Source organism: Psittacula echo (genome assembly GCF_963264785.1).
Source record: "Psittacula echo genome assembly, chromosome: 3".
NCBI classification, from domain to species: domain Eukaryota; kingdom Metazoa; phylum Chordata; class Aves; order Psittaciformes; family Psittacidae; genus Psittacula; species Psittacula echo.
Genome location: NC_137736.1, coordinates 71249998 through 71274587, shown reverse-complemented (window position 1 = coordinate 71274587; position 24590 = coordinate 71249998). Strand labels below are relative to the sequence as shown.

At 40.9% G+C, this 24590-nt stretch overlaps 1 protein-coding gene across 2 annotated transcripts in view; it reads right to left on the bottom strand.

The window, feature by feature from the left end:
- Positions 1–24590, bottom strand: part of NALCN (sodium leak channel, non-selective) — a gene marked incomplete at its 3' end in the record, with an annotated part of 227293 nt that overhangs the window by 44626 nt on the left and 158077 nt on the right. For both annotated transcript variants that reach the window (XM_080612623.1, XM_080612624.1), the window contains 2 exons: positions 16227–16363; positions 13369–13510 (listed from right to left, as the gene is read on the bottom strand). In XM_080612623.1, the coding sequence (XP_080468749.1) occupies positions 13369–13510; positions 16227–16363 (279 nt within the window). The remainder of the gene's footprint in view (positions 1–13368; positions 13511–16226; positions 16364–24590) is intronic.

Genomic DNA, 24590 nt, shown 5'->3' with positions numbered 1-24590 from the left:
GCAAGTCGCTTTCCCCCCCCACAACGTAGAACAAAAAATGTGGTGAGCAAAATGTGCATGTGTTTGCCTCTGGTTATGAACAGTGTTCTAGGCATATTCTTGTGAACAGGACTTCCTGAACATTAAGTGAAAGTACTAATACATAAAACCCAAGCACTTAATGCCTAAGCAAGTGGTCAGCAAACACGGCAAATCAAGGAACAAATAACAGATGAAGAATTTAGCTGAGGAACTGCACCTGTGAAGAACAGAAAGCCTCTGGCACCTTGTAAAACTGTGAACTGTTTGGAGATGGTTATCCTGAAGCAAACGGTTGAGAGAGATTTGAGAGCTCCTAGCAATGTGTGCCCTGTTTCTGATCAATCTGAAATGGAATCTTTAAGCATGTTTCTTTTAAAACTATTTCTTGGAAGTATCAGATTGGTTTAACTGATCTGTGATGTAAGGATGCAAGTCACTAAATCCAGAGTCATTTGACAAATAATTTTGCTAGAACTCTTAAAACTCAGATTGACTTTGATTCACGGTAAAAAGTCTTACTTGGAGAAAAACAGAAGCTTAGAAAATACAACTTGTTAATTATACTGGTTGCCCTTAATAAAATGATTACTGCTTTTTAAGCCACACCTGTAGTACCAAGCTACAATCACTTTCCTAACCCTTGCCTTTTCAAGTGTGGCCTCTTTAACCTTTCTCAAGTCCTGTACTGCCTGTGGAAGTAAGAACATAGACGATTTGAAAACATTGCTATTTTAAAATTCTGTTGGGTCCTTAAAAAAACAGCAACTTGGAAAGTGAAATAAAGTATGCAACACTTCAGAATGTAGTTTGGAAAATAAGGTACTGGAATTTCAGTTAAGATTTAAAGAAATAGTAACAGAATTGTTGAATTCTGTTCAGAACTGTTGAATTCTGAACAGAAATTAGAATATAAAGCAAAAAAAAGGTTCCATTGCCTTGATATGGCTAACATCAAAATAAACTGTAAATCACAGTATGGGATATGCCATTATATTAAATATTGCGTAGGGGTAAATAATTCATATAAACATACTTATGTAGGTTTTAAGTAATTTGAAGTATCTCAGGAAAAGTTTTAGTGGATTTATCAGCATGGTACCTTACTATGGATTTAGATATAACTGATGCTGAAAACAATGACAACTCTTTCACATCTTTTTTCTTCTGGTATCAGTGAAATTAATGTTAGTGGATTCCCAGATAACTGATTTCTCCCCTTATCAGAAAAAAAAAATCCAACCTCCAAACCAAAAGAATATCCATCCTCTTGTAAAGTGTTAGCTAATTTTTTTCTTAGGTCTCAACTAGGAACATCAAACTTATGGGAATAATGAAGGTAGAAAAACAACTGGTTTGAGGTTTTTTTCTCCTGTTTTAAATAATTGCTTTAGAATAATTGCAATTACATCAAACATCGGGGGAAGAAAGAGTGCTGCCTGCTAATGTGTTATGTCAATTTATTTCTAGTAGCAATTCTTTGCTTGTTAACATCTTAGAAACTGGAAAGATTTCAAACACAGGAAGCATTAATTTCCTTTCAAATCTCCAGTTATTGCTTATCTGACTTGAGAGAAAATCGAAGGCAAATAAATTTTCCTGGAATTGTCTACAGCTCAGTATCTGGCACAGACCACTTTCGGTGTTTATCACAGGTGTCAAAACACTTTGGCATCGATTGTGTGGCCCAAGCAGGGAAATTCACCCAGGTCTTCAACAAGGGAACGTGCCCTGGCAAAGCAGGAATGAGGAGTTTGCTTCTTTTCAAAGACTTCACAGGGAGACCGGGTGCTTGTAATGACACATTTAGTCCTTCTCCAGGCCAAGTGTTAAAACCATCCTAGTGGCAGCAAGGAACAACACCTCAAGAAAATCTGCCAGGAGGTCTAGGCCAATGGCTACTTGTATCTGGCACATTTGTCTATCAGGGACTGCTGAGTCCTCCCTCTAGTAGCAAGACTAACAAAGAAGAAGGCAATGTATGTTTTGAATAAAAGCATACTGCTAAATCCCTTGCATGCCTCAGCTGGAAAAGGTTTTGTTCCCCTGGTTTTGATGCCTTCAATGAACACACCAGTTGTCTGCTGGAGGTTTGCAAGGACAGCACTGCATGCTGGCATTTGGCACTGCACAGCCAGAAGCGAAACACCCACGGAGTCAAGAGAGATGAAGAGAAACAGCAGGAAAGAGCCCATGCCTGGACCCACTGAGATGGTGGAGAAAAGCCTGGGTTCTAGTTCCTACTCCCAAAGCTGCTCATGAATTTTACTGTTATGCCTAACCATGCCTAAATATACCTAAGAAGTGATGGGAATGGGGTAAGGGCCTAGAACCACGGGTGTTGCACCAGGTTATTTTTGCAAACAGTGCATTTATTTTTCCTGCACTGTTTTTCAGAAGGACTAGCTGCAAAACTTGCACCTGAAACAGTACATCCTTGGGCACTGACTGTGGTCTAAACATACCCAATGCACTGAGGCTTAGGTAAAGTCTTGAAGGTTTGTTACCATCCTGTCTGCCTCTGCACTGTGACAGAATTTAGGCTGGAGCCAGGTATCCAGTTCTTTAACCCAGGAACACAGGAGCATGCACAAGATCCTATACTTTGGTGCCTAGTGATCTCAGTGGTTCAAAATGGAACTGATAATACAACCCAAGCACTTCCAAGGATTACAGCTTTTCAAGATTAGGAGTCCGTCCTTCAGCAGAACCCTAGTGAAAGTATCTCAAATTTAAAATATCCAGAAAAAGCAATAAAAAATAATATTTTTAGATATGCTCAAGTGATCCATTTCTCATATTTAAAGGAGGCAGGAGTCAGCCAAATACCGACATGCATATGCCAATATGCATGCTGAAGAAGATCAAACATTACTATAGATTTTAAAAATATATATCCTTATTTCTATATTAGATAAATAAACCAAACTGCTTCCCATTTAATTTTCCAAATTTGCATAGCACACCAGGCAAATGCAATGGAACTGTGCAAACAGAAACTGGGGGAGATGATCAGTATTTTGTTTAATAATGTCTAGATGCCACATGCTGGTATAAAATGAGTCTGGCAATTAAAACTTGTGATACCTGCCGAGTTCTTGAATGTTGCAGAGGAAATTATTAGCAGTGTTAATGTACAAAAGACATTACTTGATCAGATGATGTGGAATTAAATAAGTACAATATACTCTACTGAGGTTATTTTAGGGTATATCTGCTTAGCCTGCTGGGTTTTTTATTAGATTGTAATGTAGTGTGAGGACACCCTCAGTGTATCTTTATTACCCGTTATTTATTTATTTACTTCTTTATGTTACCTATAAGTACACTCGGTGCTGAAATAACACTGCCATATAGCTTTCTGCCATAACGCCTTATTTTTTGGCATGATATTGTCCTGAAATCACCTACCAGCATCCGATTACTGTTAAGTATGTTTTCAACAACACATCTTAAAGAACTCCTGCAGGTTACTTTAATCTGCAAGGAACAGCTGTGACAGGTCAGCAAATTACCAATAGTATTTCCTTGATAAAAAGGTTTTAGATGGAAAGCATGTGCTCCTACGAAACCATGATTAAAGCTGATGTCTTGCTTTCCACATTCGTTTGAGGTTATTTACACAGATGTGATTGTAGACACAGAATCAGGAAATCTGCCGGTACTGCTTCACCAACAAGTGCTGGCACCCTTCAGGGCTGCTGTTGGCAGGACAGACTTTAGGCAGACCAAATGACTCAGCTAGTGTGAACTCGACCTGAATGCTACATCCTATGAGATCCCATTTGTCCAAAATGAGAAAGATAAAGCAATAAACCACCGTAACTGCTGTAAAAGAAGCTAAATCACAGCACATTGTTGCTCTGCAAGTGCCACCCGCTGCTTTGAAAAGGTACTGCAGACATTTTAAATGGGTATTTATTTAGTAATATATTTCAAAAATCCAGGGTTTCTACCCTGGAAAAATAAAAGCCTTGGCATAAGATTAAAAGCAAAGCAACATAGGATGATACCTTTGCTAGGTGACAGCTAATGAGTGTGGACCAGTCTGACAGCCTAGGTGTACTGGCTCAGCACTGCTGACTTCAGGGGAATCTGTGGCAATTTATAACAGCTAAGATACGGCTCAGTGGCTTTACATTTTGAGAAATGCTATTCATTATCAAGGTTTTGACAGATTTGGCTAGTTGTGTGCAGTGCACAAACTCCAGCAAAGACTGCATGAAGTAACTGTTTCAACTTGAATTTGACAGAGAATTGTATGCTATCAACAGGTAAAAACTGTGGTGATGTAGTGCATTGCTCTTGTATCAGACCGCTGCAGAGCTGGCAGAAGAGACAAGTGCTGGTGGGTGTTCTGCAACACAAGGTGAGACAAGGTCATAAGCAAATTCTGATATAAATATCTGAAATATATGGTTGAAAATGGGAAAAAAAGTGCATGCAATATATTTTTCTGATTTTTTTTTTTAGTGTTATTTGAAAATAAGGAATTTTAGCTTAGTGCTGTTTTTTCATGGGCAACTGCAGGACCATATGGGAATAGTCTTCGGTACCAAGCCAGAAATTACAAGAAAAAAAAAATCATCCAAAGCTTCTGTTTCAGTTTGGTATTTGTTGGATGACAATTGAGGGTTTATGTAGACTTGCAGACTGAACAGATTGTGAGGTATTATATTGTTATTTAAACAAGCTTCTTGGGGAAATATGAAGAGTCAACACAATAAGCAATATATAAGAGCGATTTTTAAGAAACCGTGAGGAAATATTTGGGCAGAATCTGCTTCAGCATTCTATTAAATATAGGATATTTTTGGCCCAGAAGAGTTTGCTATGTAGCCTCTCAAACGCAAATATTATTTGTTCAACAACATTCTGCCTACGTATCTTTGGCTTGAAGAGATCAGACACTATCAAAATGAATGTGACAAAAAAAATGAAAAGTGATATAAGGCAAATTATTGGTAGGTACCCAACAAAATGTTCAAAAGAATTTAAGAAGGTTAAGTGACTAAATCCTGTAGAAATCAGTGGGGAACTTCTTAAGCCCTTTTGAAAACTTTGTTTAATGCCTACAGAATCATAAAGGGTGCAATTACAAGGAACCTTTAGAGATCACCTAATCTGTTCCTCTCCCTCCAAGTAGAACTAACTATTTTAATTTGGACTTTAAAAATCTAGCCCTTGGTGAGGTTGTCCTAAATAAGAAACAGGCTAACTAAACAGTGAAGAAAGTGGTCTAGCATTAGGTAAGTGCCACAAGGAGTCAAAGGCTGTCCCTTCTGATCAGATGTCTAGAATGAGAAGTAGGCATAATCTCCTTAACTCTTGGGAGTCATTGACCTGAAATAGCCTTAATTCGTTTTGTAGCCTTTGATTGCTGCCTCTCTCTTAAGGAAAGCCATGTTCTTCTAATTAGATGACTAGTGGTTTGGAAAATCTACATGTCCTTTCATAACCAAAGACCTTTTTCAATTAAGTCTGAGAATGTGGACAAGGTTAATATTAGCATACTCATAAACCCCTCAAAGACTTAAAGGGGATGATAGTACTCCATCTCAGACACATGGGGGAACAACTCCAGGGAGGGAGAATCCCTCTCTTTTATGTCTTGTCATACTATAGTTGGGTTTTTCCCTTTGACGTCTCTGAGATTTTCACTTTCAGCGTTTTAATGGGTAGGTTTGCCATAGACTCACAGAATAGTTTGGGTTGGTAGGGACCTTTAAAGGTCATCTAGTTCCAAACCCCCTGCAATGAGCAGGGCCATCTTCAACTAGATCAGGTTTCACAGAGTCTCATACAGGCTGGCCCGGAACGTTTCCAGGGATGTCACATCTACTAGGGAACTTGTTTCAGTGTTTCACCATCTCATAGTAAAAAACATCTTCCTCATATCCAGTCTGAATCTCCCCTCCTTTAGTTTAAAACCACCACCCCTTGTCCTATTGCTACAGGACCTACTAAAAAGTCTGTCCCCATCTTTCTTATAAGCTCCATTTAAAGTACTGGAAAGCCACAATAAGGTCTCCCTGGAACCCTCTCTTCTTCAGGCTGAACAAGCTCAACTCTGTCAGCCTGTCTTCATATGACAGGTGTTCCAGCCCTCTGATCATTTGGGCAACCTCAGATAGGTTTGTTTGCTTTATTTTTCTTTTGTTTTCCATCTTTACTGAAGGCAGGAGCCAGAGCGAGCTTGGGAAAAGCTAGTAAAGAGGGCTGGGTAGATTACTCATGACAGTCAACAACAGGGTGGAAGTAAGGACTCCTGGCCAAGATGATATGGGGCTGTAATACATTCTGCTGGGTGCACAGTGATAGAGGAGAAGGCTCCACTCCACACCTTGAGATGGGGATCATGAGGCTGTAGAGCAGGGACTGCCATGCTGAGCTAGATGGAAGAGGACTGATATCAACTGAGAATTTCAAGTGGGAAGTAACTTGGCTTGAAGGAACAAGAAATAACATTACTCCTGGTTCTGTAAGTACATGCATATAATTGACTTCACTAGAACAAGGCTATCATGACTATATTCAATCAGTTCTTGTGAATGAGTCCTGTGAGTGGCTGAGGGAGACCTAAGGGCTTGGAGAGAGAGATCTGGATTCCTCAGTAGGAGCAGGAAAGGGAGAGTACAAGGCTCAAATAGAAGGACTTTCCTGTAACCCAGCCCCTCACTGTCTCTCCCCTCATCCCAAACTAATGCATGCTCTTTCCTGTTAGACTACAACATCCCTAAAAACTTTGGCATGACTGTATTTTATCTGCTTGAGGAAACAGGAGGAGTATAATCAGCCCTTTGTGTTTTAATGCATATTCACAGCATTTGTATCAAACCCTTGAAATCATTTAGTGCAAAACTGATGAAATAGAAAGCTAATGTCAGAAAGAAGAGCTGAATTACAGTAGTTTTTAGAAATGACAAAGTATCCAGTTACCAGCCTACTTTCTGTCAGAATTTAATTGAAAATTGGTCTTTTTCAGGCAGAATTTTGATCATACTATGTGAAGGCATGACTGACAAAGCAAGTTAAAATCATTGGAAGCCAGGGACAAACCATAACAAGAACAGAATCTTGTTACTATTGCAGTTCTGTCTTCTCTGCTCTGAAAGCAAACATGGTCAGAAAAGTTAAACATTACCAGCTGAAATATGTACGTGGTAAAATACTTAATGAGAAAGTGTCTTTTTCTAGAAATTGATTATTTAGACACAGAGACACAGGGACATTGTTACATATGTATTTTATGTGAAAATAAACAAGACCTTTAAAAAATGCAGAATAGACAAAGAGGTCTCCTGTTTAATTTTCAGAAAACCAGAAATACATCACTACATTTACATATATTCATTAGAAAGATATGATGAGAACAGACATGGGCAAAAATAATCTTTGAGAACCAAGACTGTAATGAGCAGTAAAATGCTGCATCCACAGTCATTCTCATTCCAGCAGAGAGATTGTTTTAATGACTTCCCTGAATGTTATAGCTAGATAGATTTTGTCAACACCTGTGAATGACATAAATAGGTAAGACTGATGCACTTGCCTGTGTTTAATTAACAAGCGGTTATGTGGAATCTGAATTTGTATGACAGAGTTCTACTGAGATACTCAATAAAGGGAGATCAAGATAAAAAAATAATTATTTTTGTTTATACTTAAACACAAAGTTCCTCAAGAATTATTTCAGAAAAAAATGCAGTATTTATTATTGTTTAAAAATAAATAATCTTTTCTACTTGGAATTCATGTGCAATTACACTTTATTAGTTTCTGCTATATTCAAAATTAATGTAATACAATTACTTTTTCAAATTACTTGGAGAAAAGAATAATCAGGAACACAACAGAATGATATTGTGATTTTTATGCCAAAATTCTGCTTTGCATAATAGAATGCACAAAATAAAGTTCAGAAGAGGCTGATTAGAATCACAGAATCATAGAGTAGTTAGGGTTGAAAAGGACCTTAAGATCACCTAGTTCCAACCCCCCTGCCATGGACAGGAACACGTCACACTAAACCATGTCACCCAAGGCTCTGTCCAACCTGGCCTTGAACACCGCCAGGAATGGAGCATTCACAACCTCCTTGGGCAACCCATTCCTGTACCTCACCACCTTTACAGTAAAGAACTTCCTCCTTATACCCAATCTAAACTTCACCTGCTTAAGTTTTAACCCATTACCCCTTGTCACTACAGTCCCTAATGAAGATTAATTTGGGACATAAGTTTATTACAACAAAAAGCAGAAATTCTGCAAGTGGTAATTTATGAGTAAATATTTTACCCTTGGTACTTTTTAAAGAAGGAAAAAAAAATACAAATAAAGTTTATGAGTATGTCTTCATGCCTGAAAGATATCTTAGGACACCCTGTCTTTGGTTACTGAAAGCTATGCCTTATAAAAGCTGAACAGCTATTTCAGCTTTTAAAATTACAAATACTTTCTGCAAGGAAAAGTAATTTCAGAATACTCTCAGAATATATGTGGTTCTTTTTGGCTAGAAACTATGGAATGAATGGAAGAAGCTGAGCACAGATCAGAAAAAGACATGCCAGAAGAAATCGCCAGTTTAAACAACAACATCTTATCAAGAATAGGTGTTGAGTCTCAGCAGCTCACAAATGGAGTATCTATGATTTCACCAAACATGCATTCAAAGTTGTGGGCAATCTCGTGTATTGAATTTGTGTGTGAAATTGTAAACAGATGAAATCATAAACTTTCCTTCAGGTGTCAAGAGACAATGACTTCTACATAAAACAAAGGGCGCCGATAAGTACTCAGGCCCTTCCAAGATGAGGCTTGTAACTGTGCAAGGTTAACACAGATCATCATGAACACATGAGCTCAGCGCCCTGACTCCCCAAAGAATGTAGAATCCAGCACGAGGTCTGCTGCTTAATATTCATAGTCCTCCCAAGTAATGGCTCTGGCTACCTCTGAGATTAGCTCTCACTTTCTGACCATCACCTCCAATCATACAGGTACATTCTACTGCAAGCAGGAAATCAGTGGGAGAGGCATATGGCATGGGAGGTCAAACTTTTACAGGATCTAGACCTTAATGATGGATCTTGCTTGCACAGGAAAACGGAATGGCTACTAATTTCACTGCTTGAAGAGCTAAAAACAAAACTCATACTTGTGAAAGGAAACAGATAGGAAACAGGATTATAAGACAGAAAAGAAACAAAGTATGTTTGTTACTATCCAGTTAATCTTACAAATACAAAAATAAAGGATCTGGTTTGCTTATATTCCTTCAATTAAAAGGGAGATTCTCAATAAATACATGGATACATTAAATGCTCTTTTGCTTTGTTTGTAATACACTCCTGCTGTGCCACTGCTGTAAACATGCACATGGTTATATGTACGTATTGAGCCACAGGCATTTTCAAAGTTTGTCTTATGAGCCTGCCAGTTCTGAGCTCTAACAGCATTGTGCGGTTGCGTGGCCAAACATAAGTAACTGGTTCAGGAGTGTCCTCACAACAATCTTCCACAGGGCTGCTAAAGGTTGAATACCTCTTAGGAAAGCACTCTGAGGTGTTCCTGTGCTCCTCTGATTCCAGCCCTGAAGTTAAGAAGCCAAGGCCAATGCTCTGCAGGCAACTCAGCTGTATTTTACTGGGCACCTGATTTATTGTAAATCTGAAAGCTCATTTAGATCTTTGTCCCCCAGAACTTGCTGAAACTCCCTCACGCTTTTGTGAGAGCCACCGCTGTGAGATGTCCTCATTTTTGTGCCAATTTTCTTTCTTCTCATCCACCCACTCACACAAAAATTACGTTTCCCTATCTTATCCTCTTCTCCTGTCCAAGAATTTACTAAATATTGGTTAGCTAAGGAATTTCCCAAAATACTGTGAATAATTTTCATATAAATGTGGAAGTATAAAAGAACACTTTGTCTCTAAAACTCCAATTCTGCCACATCTACAATGTTCACTTAATACCACAACTCCCTCTTTTAATTTTTAAACCCTTTTCTTAGACATTTTTTCATTAACATTAATTTTATAATGGCACTGTCTCATTATACTTGCATTTTTTCTGATCAGACTTCTTTTTTTCACCAGAAAGTATCTTCGTGGTACTTTGTACTACAACAGGGGTACCCTCACCAACTTGGACAGTCCTGGTTTCTCTAATTAGACCCAGAGCCCTTCAACTCATGGCCTGCAGACCTGCAGATCACATCAGGATAGACTAACTCAGCATGCAATGGAGCAAGTCTGTGGCAAGATCAATGGGTTTAAGAAAATTTCCTCTGCAGGACCTCAAGCAGAGAGCGCAACCCAACTATCCTGCATTTCCAGCAGTGTTAAGTTCAGAGAACCTGAAAGAATTCCATTTTTGCACACAAAGTTACAGATAATCATAAACAGCTCAATTAAAGCATCATGCTAAGCTGCCTATCAGGCATCCATGACTGAGATAGTTCAGGTGTTTCTGGCATTGGATGTAGAATAAGCATGGCAGTCTGTCTCCACACACCCACTCAGACCCCACACATACAGAGAGAACTCTTAAGGGACATAAAAAAGGTAAACTTATCTAAAAGCAATTTTTTATATTAGTGTTTGGTCAGTTTATTACTTTGATAGTAATTTTGAAATTTGGAAGAGTTAGAAAAACTTCTGGAACTCACAGACTTGACTAGAAAAGAATTATAGCAGAGAAATCTGTTTTCCAAAAGCTGTTATGTTCATTTGGCATAGATGAAAATAATTTCAAACTGATTGCTGTCACAATTATGAGTAGATATATGAATAATATTTTCAATTCTTTTGAGAAGGCAAAATACCTTAAAAAAAGAAACAATGCAATGAAAATCTACTCCTTTTTTACAACTTAGAACATCTTTTCAAGGAAGTAATTGTAATAATGAAAAGACTTACTAAACCAATCATACAAAAGAACAAAACCTGATTTGCTTTACCAATCATCACAAGTTATGAGTCAGATTGATTCCGAATGCAAACCCAACACCATATATAGTGGTACATTTTTAGAGAAAGAAAAAACTGTGGCTGAAGTGGAAATAAGGGAATGTATGTATTAAGTACTTCCTATCACTTCAAGAGGTGTGGAACGCAGAAGTACTGATATAAGTCCAGGAGAAACTGGAGGAACTATCCACAGCTAAGGCATTGCAAAGAAAAGACAAAGTCCAATCTGCCAGCAGAATCTCACCTTTTGATTCCACCCTGTTTTTTTCATCAACTACAATGCGAAAAAGATGTGAAAAGTTTCTGAAGCCATGGCACTGCTATCAGGAGCAGTGGGAATGCATCCTGCTAGGCACTGGGGATTAGTAGTTCGGTCAGGTTTCTTTTTTACAAAGAAAGTAAAGTATGCACATAAGGTTTATATTTAAGTGCAACCAGTCATTCCAAGCTTGTTTTAAGGATATTTTTATGAAGATTTTTTCATACAAAAGTGAGGTTGCCTTGGCAACTGTAACTATAGAAAGCCAGAGTAATTACTTCCACAAGATGCTTCCTAGTGCTTTCTCCCTCTTAATAGGAATGTGTAACGGCCTTGTTTTAAGCTGCATTTATCAGAATGCTACCCATCACTGGTTCTACCCTTGAGGCACGGGAATCCAAAAGTATGTGCTAAAGCAGGTTGAATAGTGCAAAACCAATTTGCAAACACTTATTTCAATTAAAAAATGAAAGTCGGATCATATATAGTTGCTCTTGGAGGGAAGTGAAAATTTGAAAAGACTGCAGCACTCTGTGTTCATATTGCAAGATCTCAGTGAATAAACTGTGTCAGGTATCCATCTATCTTCAAACACAATAACTATTCACTTTTCTGAACAGCAGGCAGAAGGAATTAAGATTGCAATTTAATATATACCTAACTATATTCATGTAGACAGATCTACTGAATCATTGCACAGCTCTGCAATGCATATCATGGACCTTTCTGTGTCGCCGGGACAAGTTTACGGTCTCTGTTCATCTCTTCATACATGGTAGAAATGTACTTTGATTTCCCCTGCACAGCGTTGAGATTCATTATTAGTGATATTTGGCATAGGTCTGCTGACCCCTAGGCTTGTCATTTAATACCCAATTTTTCTGCTTTGCTTGTCAGAGTAGATGATGTCCATTTAGGCTTGATTCCTTCCTATGTCCTTCTTTGTCTGATAAATATTATTTTACCACACACCTCCCTCTAAGGCCATGCTGTTCAGCTTTGGCTTATTAATGTCTCAGAACACATCGGCCACAGGAATGGGTTCTTGCACCGAAACAGGGATGGAAATTAACAGTAGTTTGCAAATCATCTCTTTTGCAAATTTGCAAATTTATTCATTATCAGAAGAGTATTGTTTTCCCCAACTCTGTTTCCTGCCTATACAAATTCTGTCTGCGTTACAGATGCAAACCACACACTAGGAAAGACAAGAGTTATACTGTGTAACTATAGTACATACCCTCTTTCTAATTTAAAAAGTACTTACAAACCCCTGATGTTAATATTCAAAAGGCATTTCAGCACCCTGTTATGAATACTGAAAGGGCTTTTCTTCTGTCTGCTGAAATGTCACTAGTAAGTTACATGATATTACAAGTGATTAAGAAGTGGTATCAGCATAGATGCCACTAGAAATCTGGGAAGCCAGTATCCTCCATGATGCACATGAAGACTTTTTCTGGCCCTGCAGTTTTGCAAGGTGCCAGAAGTCACACATGTTTACTTACGCTGCTGCATCATCATCGTCATCATTTCAGGCAGTCCTGATATTTTTCAATTCCAACCATCCACATCAGTCTGGCTGGGAAACTAGCAGCATTTAACACAATGGGTATCAAATATATGTGTTCAGTATCTGTTTTCTAATGATTCCCAGGCTTACAGAGAGGTTAATGTCCTTTAAATAACTAGAATATTTCTTACATTTTTACTCATCTCCAATGATTACACAGAGACCTTGCTTCAGTGAAGTGTGTTTTCAACACTGTAACAGTATTAAGGCATTCAAAAATTCAATGTGATATTCACACACTTTAATTTTCCATGAGCTTCTCAGTGAGTAACAGCAAGACTACTTAAAAAAACAGCCTCATAAGATGGATGCATTGAACAAAATTATGTATCAAATTCTGAATTTTGAAGTCAGAGACATGAAGATTTAAATAAAATGAGGATTTGCTGTGCTGTATGTTTTAGGCAAAATTAAATACAGCCTTTGAGCCTGGTTTTAGTCATCCTAGCTTGTGTTCACTTCTATAAAGTTTGTCAGACTGAAAAACCTCCCGTCTTTTCTCACAATATGCAAGGAAAGACATATACTGCCCTATACTCTTTACTTACCTTTTGATCAATATATTTGTTTTCTTCAATTGCTGATCTTTTAGAGTGGTCACATGAGGAAGAAGATGCTGAAGGAAGTCTTCGCAGCAAACAGCTGGTATCTTGTTGCTGGCGATCAATAAACTGCTTCATGAAACTTTCCCTTGTGAACAAATAGAAGATATTGATGGATTAGAACTCCAGGAAGAGTTAATATTTGGTTTTCTTCAGGACACGTCACAGCCCACTAGTGCTAAAATGAATAAACTCCAAGAAGTTCTACTGATGTCTAAATGGATGGAATGCCAAAACAACGGATAAAACTTAAATTCATTTATTAAAGAAATCCATACCTGAATTCAGAGCTGGGCGGCTGGCATGCAGTTTCTATGAAAATAACTTTATTCCTTTCAATAATTATTTATTTATTCATTTACCAGTTAAAGTGCTAAAAATTTGAAGAGCCTTTTGCAGTTTTCAGTTCTTCTGAGCTCATCAAACAGCTTGTTACTTCAATGTACATCAAACACTGATATAATCCAAAGGAAACATACTCTCTGCAAGAAATTTGTTCTTGAAGATTTCAAACAACATCTGTTCAGATAACTGCTCTGAATGCCAGTATTAGGGCACTTCAGCAATTCTGTCCCTCACATATACCATGTCTAAAATGTAGAAGCATTTCTGTTTGCAACAAATGTACATTCATCCTGCTGTATTTTAAGTTTAGTAGAGTTGCCTTAATTTCCGTGTAAACTGACTATGTCAAAACTAATACTTATCTGAGAGTTCTACACAGTACAATAGCTTCAGATGTAAAGACAGGATTCACTAGTGATAGTTTGAAATCTCTTTCAGTAGTTAGCAGATCACGTATTAGTCTACATGTTCTTCCTGCTGGGAAAAAAACAGCTAGAAAGAAATACCAAAAAAGACTAAGACTAGGAATAGAATGCCCTCAATGTATAACTAAACAGTATTTCGACACTAAAAGCAGAACATCTATGACTGCTTCCCTGAGGTTTGGAAAGTTGTTTTTCTTCGCCAGCATTACGCCTTGCATTCAGCTAAGATGAGGCAAACAGGTCAAAACAGCTGCCTTAGCTTCCTTGTGAGTTTAATAAAAAAATATATAACTTCAGGAGACCCAGAACAATGACACCCGTCTTTCACACTATCTTCTCTCCTAGCATGTGCTTGGTAGAGATACTGGAACGGGCACGGTCAGAATCATAGAATCATAGAATAGTTAGGGTTGGAAAGGACCTTAAGATCATCTAGTTCCAACCCCCCTGCCATGGGCAGGGACACCTCACACTAAACCATGTCACCCAAGGCCTCATCCAACCTGGCCTTGAACACTGCCAGGGATGGAGCATTCACAACCTCCCTGGGCAACCCATTCCAGTGCCTCACCACCCTCACAGTAAAGAATTTCTTCCTTATATGCAATCTAAACTTCCCCTGTTTAAGTTTTAACTTATTACCCCTTGTCCTGTCACTACAGTCCCTGATGAACAGTCCATGCCCAGCATCCTTGTAGGCCCCCTTCAGATACTGGAAGGCTGCTATGAGGTCTCCACGCAGCCTTCTCTTCTCCAGGCTCAACAGACCCAACTTTCTCAGCCTATCTTCATACGGGAGGTGCTCCAGTCCCCTGATCATCCTCGTGGCCCTCCTCTGGACTTGTTCCAACAGTTCCATGTCCTTTTTATGTTGAGGACACCAGAACTGCACACAATACTCCAAGGGAGGTCTCACGAGAGCAGAGTAGAGGGGCAGGATCACCTCCTTCGACCTGCTGGTCACGCTCCTCTTCATGCAGCCCAGGATGCGGTTGGCTTTCTGGTCTGCGAGCGCACACTGAAGCCGGCTCATGTTCAGTTTCTCTTTGACCAACACCCCCAAGTCCTTCTCTGCAGGGCTGCTCTGAATCTCTTCTCTGCCCAACCTGTAGCCGTGCCTGGGATTGCCCCGACCCAGGTGTAGGACCTTGCACTTGGCATGGTTAAACTTCATAAGGTTGGCATCAGCCTATCTCACAAGTGTGTCAAGGTCCCTCTGGATGGCATCCCTTCCCTCCAGCGTATCAACCGAACCACACAGCTTGGTGTCATTGGCAAACTTGCTGAGGGCGCACTCAATCCCACTGTCCATGTCACCGACAAAGATGTTGAACAAGACTGGTCCCAAAACTGATCCCTGAGGGACACCACTCGTTACTGGTCTCCAACCGGATATCGAGCCATTGACCACAACTCTTTGCGTGCGACCTGTCTGGCCAGCTGCAGAGCAGCCCCTGGATTTTGGTAAGCTTTTTTGGGACCACACAAGACTAACTGAACTGTAACTGACGATCTACTAGACAACAGAGGGTCGGATCCTTTATTAAGGTGAATTTTACAGGAAAATGGTAACTATGCAAATACAGAGAGTGGACAAGGTCATCAGAGAGTAACTGGTATTCGATGGCCTATGTTACTCCCCTAATGATTTGCTGCCAGTTGATTTTATCTTTAAAAAGCTGCATGAGAATCAATTAGATTGGTAGTTGCCTATGTCAGCCAAGAATCTAAAATCCAAATGTGAGTGGAGTAACAACACCACACTTTCAATCATGTTGTACTTGTGCTGGTTATGGTCAGTCCAGTTGCTTTCATGAATACATTATAAGAAAATTTAGAATTTTTTTTTTTCCTCCCAAGTAAGAATGAGGTAAAACCAAAACATCACATCCTTCTGATGCCAACATTAATTCTGTTTCATTTCTGATTTTCTGAACTATCTGCTGAACCCACAAGCAAACCAGTTAAATATCTCGGATGCTACATGGCACCAGACAAGTTTATGGCATACTAGCAAAGGAAATATTTCAATACCTTATTTTTGGAACTGTGAAATCTGAAGGAAGCTTGGAGATTTTCACCATTTGTGGCCTGTTAGGAAATTTTTCAAAGATGCGTAGACGCAACGGAAGCTTCTCCTTTGTATCTGCATTTGCTTCACTTTGCTTTAGCTGAAAACAAGGAAATGAAACAAAATGACAGAAAGGGAAATTTTGCTCTGTAATATCACAGCCTTGTTCTCCAGAATCCAAATAATAACGGCAATCATTTAAAGAAACAGAAGATGGCAGCAAAGAACTACAGAGGGTAAATTTGATATGAGTTATTGGTGTGCTTCTGCTAGAAGCTGACAAATACCTAACAATACCATGCCTTTAATTGAAAGTCATAAAATGGAAGGATTGCTAATAATTTTAATTTTAAAATATGAAGCGTATGAGTGTCCCATTCAATATGCTTATTTCTATGTTTTCTTCACAGCTCCCATACACTTTACCAAGCAAATAAACACCCATGATCTTTTCTTATTAGGCACATCTTCTTGTATATGCTGACAGCTCTTCAATATTCAAATAGAACATGGCATTTTAAAAGGGAGCAATTCTAAAAGAATCTAGCTCTTAGAACATGAAAATAACTGGAAAATTACATTTAGATGAGTATTACAAGTAATAACAAAGGACTTAAAAAAAATCCATCAACATCAGCAGTTCTCATACTGAGCTTCAGCAAATCACATAATGCATGTTGCATTTATAAATCGCACAAACAGTTATTCCACAGAATATCACATATTTAAGTAAAGAAGAGTCAGCTACATCTATCTATGTAGACAAATGATGGCTAAATCTAATGATATATGATAAAAAAGATATGATATGGAGATAGGATTCCTAAATTCTTACTACCTTATGTAGCAATTTATTTGTGTCATTGCAACAAAATACCAAGTCAAAAGAATTAGTGAAATTAATTTTTACATTTATTTTAAATGCTATGCGTATTGCATGCTATTTCAATCAACATACATCTGAGATTATTGCAGTTCTTTTCCTTGTGGACACAGGCTTAGAAGCTTACATTTTAGAACAGATTTTCACCATCAGCACCTGCAGGGAATACTGCTGACAGACATCAGCTATAGATTCTTATAAGGGTAGGAAGTCAGAGTTTTAACTTTCATTTGCACTGCCTAGTGAAATACTTGTTCCTGCAGGATGCTATAGAAGAACAAATGCTCAGCTTCACTGTCATGCTATCAGCAACATCACCACTTCCAACCACAGGATAGCTTAAACAGAAAACCAGTTCTTACTCGGCTGGATATAAGTTGTCATATACACTGAAAACTGCTTGAAGAGCTACAAAGACTAATGATTAATGGTAAAGCAGTGAGTCGGAATAGAAGGGGGACTATTGCATAAATCTCTATTATGTCCTGTCCTATTTGCTGTATTAATGATCCTTAAAATGAAGAAATGATGACATTAATGAAATCCTCGATATTAAAATGTGAAGAGCTGCAAATACTAACTTGGAAGAGGAAAAGGACAGATTTAGAAAAAAGGGCAGAAAATAACAGACTGAAAAAAATCTATAGCAAGAATAAGAGCAGAAACTAATCAAGAACTTGTACTTCAATATTGCATCAAAAGATCAATTCGGGCATTAATTACACTACCTGCTAAAGGCTATGCTCACACGCAATCGCTGTTGGCTAGATGTTATGTAGGTTTAGAAAACGGTACATTAGTCCACAGCTCCAGTATGTGGTGCTTTGAAGAGACTACACCTCAGTATGCATTCATATCTAAATACCTTTCACCAGTCTTATAGTATCAAGCCAAAACAGTGCAGAAGACAAAACCAGGGGAGAGCTACATAAACCAACTGGGGAAAGGGAATAAAATGGAGAGAAAGACTAAAGGGGACCAATATTTATACTACATCTACCATAAATAATAATAAAGTAAGGTGAAGGGCAATGATGTAGATTTGTGTAAGAAATATTTGAAAATGAATTATTTTAAGAATATAATAGAGTACCCCAAATACAGGAATGAGAGGATGAAATTAAGAGAAGGAATTTCTAGAATGAGAATAAAGATTACTATCATTACAGGGAAGTCTCCGAGTGTTCAGAGAGGTCTCTGGAGGGAAGTGCCTCATCATTTCGAATTCAGGCTAGACAGAACCCTTGAAACACCAGAGTACTGCAGAAAGAAATCATGCACTCACAAGGAAATGATCTGGATAATCTAACAGGGTTTTTCTGCAATATTGTACTGTGGAAAAGCTTTGGAAAAGGATGTTTTTTAGAGGAAAAAAGGTTTGCATGTTTCTGCCATTTGCTTTTTAGCAAGAAATAATTGCATAAATATGCAGATTTTGGCATGGAGAATGTCTCTATGCTATGAACTCCTGTTCACAGACATCTGTGTATACAGATTAGAGCATATGATAAATTGCAGACCAGATTGGGGAGAGCTTGGAAGCAGGAAACTGGTCAAATTTCCTGCTCAACTGTTGGTCAAGTTACCTGATGAACAGGTAAGCAAGGGGACAGCAATATCCCCAGTCTAAGCCAGGGGACAGCAATATCCCCAGTCTAAACAGGAGAATGATTCAAGACAGGCTTTAAAATAACATGAAGTCTAAGCAGCCAAAGCAGTTCCAAAGAATATCTCCAATTACTCATGCTATGATACTACTACATATTGGGAAGTGTGAGGCATTTAGCTTCACTGTGTTCTTCTCTATGCAGTTACGGTGTAATTGTTGCTCTACATGCCATACATCCTACTTTGTATTGCTGCTTAAAACCTTTACACTTCAACTTTCTTTAACCCATATCAAACACATATTTTTAAAGGTACAGGGTTAAGTTGAAATGTGGCAACAATGGTGCAGACTGTTTCATGTAACAGCCTGGAACGTGGAAGTGCTCTAGGGTCTGGTAATATGAACAAGATCACTTAAACAGTTCAAAAGGCTAACGAGGGTGAGCACCTCTTAGTATCACCCATTTTCATTTACAGACAGGAACATTTTTGAATGTAATGTTCTTTGCAAAGCAAACTGAAAGCTCAAATTTAACAGAGTCATTGAGTTTCTAAGACATAGACACTTTGGTGAGAACATGCCAAACAAGAAACAGAGTTAACCATAGACAAAGGGAGAAGACCTACTCTTCCTAATTTTTTGTTTTGTTCCCTATTTATTTAATTCTGATCATGGAAAAAGATCCAGTAATGTGCAAAATATAAAGAGTGAAAAACACCATCTTCATAAGGTCTGTGAGACAAGTGTATGTGAAAATCACTTAAACACTCTGTAAATACTTCAATGAAATTAAATGATCATGAAAAATGTACTGTAATGCTCTAACTCTTTCATTTTAGTTGACAGTTTTCATAACAGGCTGAGATCAATCATGTACAAAACCAACAGCTTTGCTACTGATGTACACACAGTTATTTAGGAACTGGCCAGCTGCCCAGAATAATTTCACAGTGACTGAAAAGTTCAAACCTCTTGAGAAAGTCCAGGAGTCTCACTATAGGATAGTTTTAAATTAATATTGTTTGGTACATTATAGTGCACTGCTAAATATCAACATTTTTCACTGCAAATCTCCTTTAGGGGCTGTATTTGAAGATTAAAATGACTATACAATATCCATGTCACACTCTTAGCAGGAAAAGCTGTGTGCTCCAGCACCAAACACTTTGAGCATGGAAGTGTATGGGGATGAAAGACACGACAAACTGATACCAGCACCCAGCCAAGAGTTTTCCAGAATTTTTTACTTATCCAAATTCTCAGGTTTACCATCACGTTTGGCTTGTCAAAAAGGGTTTTGAATGAAATCCAAATAATTAGCACTAAATCAGGTGTAAATTAAACAACTAAAAAGGCGGATTAAATGAGGTATTTTTTTCCTTTCTGCTATTGTCCTGTAATTGTATAGATCTGGTGAATTTTTGGACATGAATGTGCTGTACTAAAAGAAGATATGCATATGGGGAAGCTTACACAGTACACACTCAGCTTGGGCATCAAGTTGCATCAACATTTTTGTACCTGCATTTGATTTAGAGTTCAACACAAATCACTGGTGCAAACTGCACCATGAAAAAGGAAGGCAAAAAATAATCTGGAAATAAAGATTTAAAAAGCAAACCAAACAAAAACCAAATTGAACTTCAGAAAAGTAACACCTGCAATTTTAAAAGGCAGTATTTGTGATGTGTAGATCTTATTAACATGTCTATAGAGCTATAAAGTGCATTCCAGAGAGGACTACTTCAACCCCGGAGAGAGTGGAAACCTTTGGGCTTCCTTAGGCCTCAGCGCCTGGGACCAGCCCCTCTTAGGGCCCGCACTGCAGACAGCCCCTCAGACCTATGTCAAAGCTTGTCATGCAGAACTATATGCAGGAGATATCATAGCTGTTCTGCTCCGTTCCATTCCTTTCTTTTCCATTCCATTCCATTCCATTCCATTCCATTCCATTCCATTCCATTCCATTCCCTGCACTCACAATGAGTTGTATATTGACGAGACCATTATTTACCTGAAATGCCAAGGGGTTTTCAGCATCAAAAACACTTTCAAAGACACAGATCACAAAGGTTACAGGTGGAAACACTCTTATTTATTTATAAGTAAAGTTAGGTTCAGCTTAGTTTAGTTTAGTTAATTTTAGTTTAGTTTAGCTTGGGTTATATTTTCTTTTCCTAAATCTTTCCGAGCGGTGCTGCGGTGATGCGAGAGCAGTGCAAGAAGAACCCAGCCAGAATGGGCCGGGGAAGACCTGACAAGGGGTGGTGCTCAATGCTACAGAGGACAGGCAACAATCCCGGGGCCACGCTGGGGCCACCCTGGGAGTCCAGAACTCTGCCTCCTCCCGGATGCGAGGCACGAGGGCCAGCTGCGTGGAGCACGAGCCGCTGCCTTTGGGCCACAATATCCCGAAGGAGCCCCATGAAGGGGCTGTGCTCGGCTGCAAGGGAAGGCAAAAAACCCCAGGGACACTTGCTAGTCCACCTGGGGGAAAAAAGCTCTTCCCCCCCCAGCTGCAGGACACGAGGGCCACCTTCATGGAGCATGAGCACCGGGCAATAACCAAGCCAGAATGGACCGAGGAGCCCCGACAAGTGGTCATGCTCAGCGCTCAGAGGAAGGCAAAAAACCCCTGGGGACCAGTGCCAATCTGCCCCAGGGGAAAATTCCTTCCTGACCCCATTGCTGGCGATCGGCTACTCCCTGAGCATGTGAGCAAGACCTGCTCCAGGTCCATGGGCCGGTTATGGCTTTTGGGGCACACTGGCACTGCCTTTTCTGCCTCTACCTGGAGCCATCTCAGGGGCTTCAAGAACAGCAAAATGACCCTGGCCTGATCAGCGCTGGGAGCAAGAACCCTTCCTGTGCCTGGCAGTGGGAGCTATAAAGCACTGGGGGAGGGCACTGGGCCATCTGTGGACCCTATTTCCTATGGCTGCTGTCACTATCTCCCCAGAAGGTGAGGACGGCGAGCTTCCCGTAGACTGAAGCAGGATTTCCATCCATCTGATGAGCTGCGAGTGTGGCCCCTCCAGGAGCTGGAATTGCAGCAGAGAACCCCCCACAGCTTCGGGCAGTCTTCTTGCCTCTGCCCCTCCAAGTAATTCCATGGGTGCCTCAAGGAATTCCTCTCGGGTGCCCTCAGGCTGCCAGCTCTGTTTTGGTGGCAGCGCTGGGCACTCTGGCAGTGGGACACGGGAGGACGCTGCCTTACACTGCCCCAGAGCATTGTGATGCTGCGTTACCGGGTGGTGGCACTAGGACATGGGGGTGACGGGGCCTCCACAGCCCTGCCCAGTGCAGCCCTGCTGCTGCTGCCCCTTTGCCCAGCACCCCTTGCAGAAAGGCCTTTGGGGTGCTGGCCCTGAGGCAGTGCCTGTGCCCAGGAGGCCCCAGGGATGTCCCTGCCCATGGTGGCCACACACTGGGCACTGCTGCGAGGTGTCCCTGTAAATTAATGTGTGTTCAGACTGTATCAATAAGGCGTTTATACCACGTATGGGCATTTGACTGTGGCGATCCCAGAGGTGAAAGAAACGGGTTTTGGTTCTCTCTGCATTCTGAACTTTGCAGAAACACAGAGAGCATACAGGATTTCCTCACCATTTCTTATCAATACACCAAATGGCATTTGCTGCTATGCTCTTATGGCGAAATCTTTTTCTTGGAAAGAACTGGACAAATCTCTGTTTCTTACACAGAGTGTTTAGCTATTTGCTTGTTTATTAACATTCATGTGTCTAGTTTGGGGGTTTACCTCTTGTATTACTACTTGAATGCAACACTTCACTGACTGCTGCCTGTGTTCTTGACAGCTCAATGAAGTGTTTTGATCCCAATTCGTTTTAAACCACGTGGACTGCGCAGCTTTTCCCTGCAACACTGACTCAGTTGTGTAGAACAGTTTTAAAACCTTCAGCTAAGTATTACATAAGAGTACATATAGAGTGCAGAGATTTAGAGACAGGCACCAAATCCCCCAGCGCATTTGTTCAAATCCTTGAAATGCAGAATGACCCCTGGTCTCTCTTCCATAGGCTTATTTCTCATGTGGTCTACTGGGGGGAAAGTCACCTAGTTTGTTACTGGAGATGCTGGTGTAGGCTGCAGAAGACAGCCCCAGCTGGGTTCCTATCTGAAATGAGGACATTTTTGTGCCTGTCTGAACAGACTGTTCTTTTAGGCAAAACACCTACGTTTTTCACGTACAATAGTAGAAAATGCTACTGCCTCTGCCCAGGTCCAGTAGAAAGTGAGCATAATCACCTCTTGGAAACAATAAGTAAAAAACAATATACCCAACCAGAAACACACCCTTGTCTATCTATAGCTGTATCATCCAGATTTGGCCAGGCTCAGCAGTGTCGAGATGAGAAGCCCCAGAGAGGGGCCTCCAACCCCGGAGCGAGGGGAAACCCCGCGTGCAGGAGCCTCAGTTCCGAGCGGCGACAGCACCCGAGGGAGCCCCGAGCCCTCGCCAGGCCTTGCCCAGGAGCCGCAGCTCCGCTGAGGGGCGCAGGGACTCACAGGGGGCGGTGCCAGGAGGGACGGCCCCGCCCTGAGCGGGGAAAACCCGCCCCGGGGAGCGCGGGAACAGCGCGTGGCGCGGCAGTCAGGGCGTGGCGCGGCGGTTGGCGCCGGCAGCGCGAGCGGGCAGTGGGCGGGAAGGGGCGCGCTCGCCTCAGGGCCAGGGCCCGGTCCGGGAGCTCTGCTCTGGCTGCCCCGGAGGTGGCAGCGTCGGCACCAGACAGAGCCGATGAGAGGGGAGGCTGCAGCGCGGAGCTCGGGGTGTAGCGAGTGCCTGCACCGGTCTCGTGAGGCGAGGGTGCACAATGGGCAGGGCTGCTCTCGGTGCGCCCTGGTGGAGGCCCTCCTGCAGCAGGGGCTGAGCTGCGGGACACTGTCAGTAGCTGAAAGATGTCAGGGGAGCTGAGAGGGAGCTGGGCGGCTTGCTCCAGGCCCAAACTGTGCAGGGGCTACAAGCATCCACCATAGCGCATACAGAAAAGGAGGAGGGCATTAATCCAGGAAGCTGGGAGCTAGAAACAAAGAAAACAACAACACAACAAAAAAATGAGGAGGACAATTAAAAGCAAGGGGCTTCCTCCTAAATCTGACATCCCCATCCAGAACCGCTTCACAGTTCTGCAAGGGGCTAATGACGACACACTCACTGCGCTGAATGAACAACCGGCAGATGCACCAGTAGAGAGCAGCACTACTGGTGCCTCCAGAAAAAAAGCAGGTCATAGTGGTAGGGGTCTCTGTTTTGAAGGGCACAGAGGCACCCATCTGTCAGCCTGACCCAGTCTCGAGGGAGGTGTGTTGCCTACTGGGTGCATGGATCAGGGATGTTGCTGAGGGACTGCCGGGTCTAGTAAATTCTGCTATTACCCACTTCTAGATGTCCATGCGGATGCTAGTGATACTGACAGCAGTAGCCTGGAGAACATTAAGAAGGACTGCAGAGCCCTGGGAGAGGTGGTTATGGGCTCTGGAGCTCAGATAATTTTTTCATTGATCCTCTGGGTCAAAGGGGAGGGCCTTGAAAAGGCCAGTTGGATTTGGCAGGTTAATAAATGGTTAGAACAGTGGTGCCATAGTCAGAGGTTTGGGTATCTAGAGCATGGGACTCCATTTAGTAGGCCAGGTCTACTGGGGGCTGGTGGAGCTGGTCTGACAATGAAGGGGAAGAGCAGTTTCGGTAGGAGGCTTGCCAGGCTGGTCAAGGATGCTTTAAACTAGATGTGTTGGGGGAGGGGGGCATCGTTCCATCCCAACACTCCCAGTCAGTTGCCAGCACCTATAATAAATGCTTGGAGCAATGTAGAG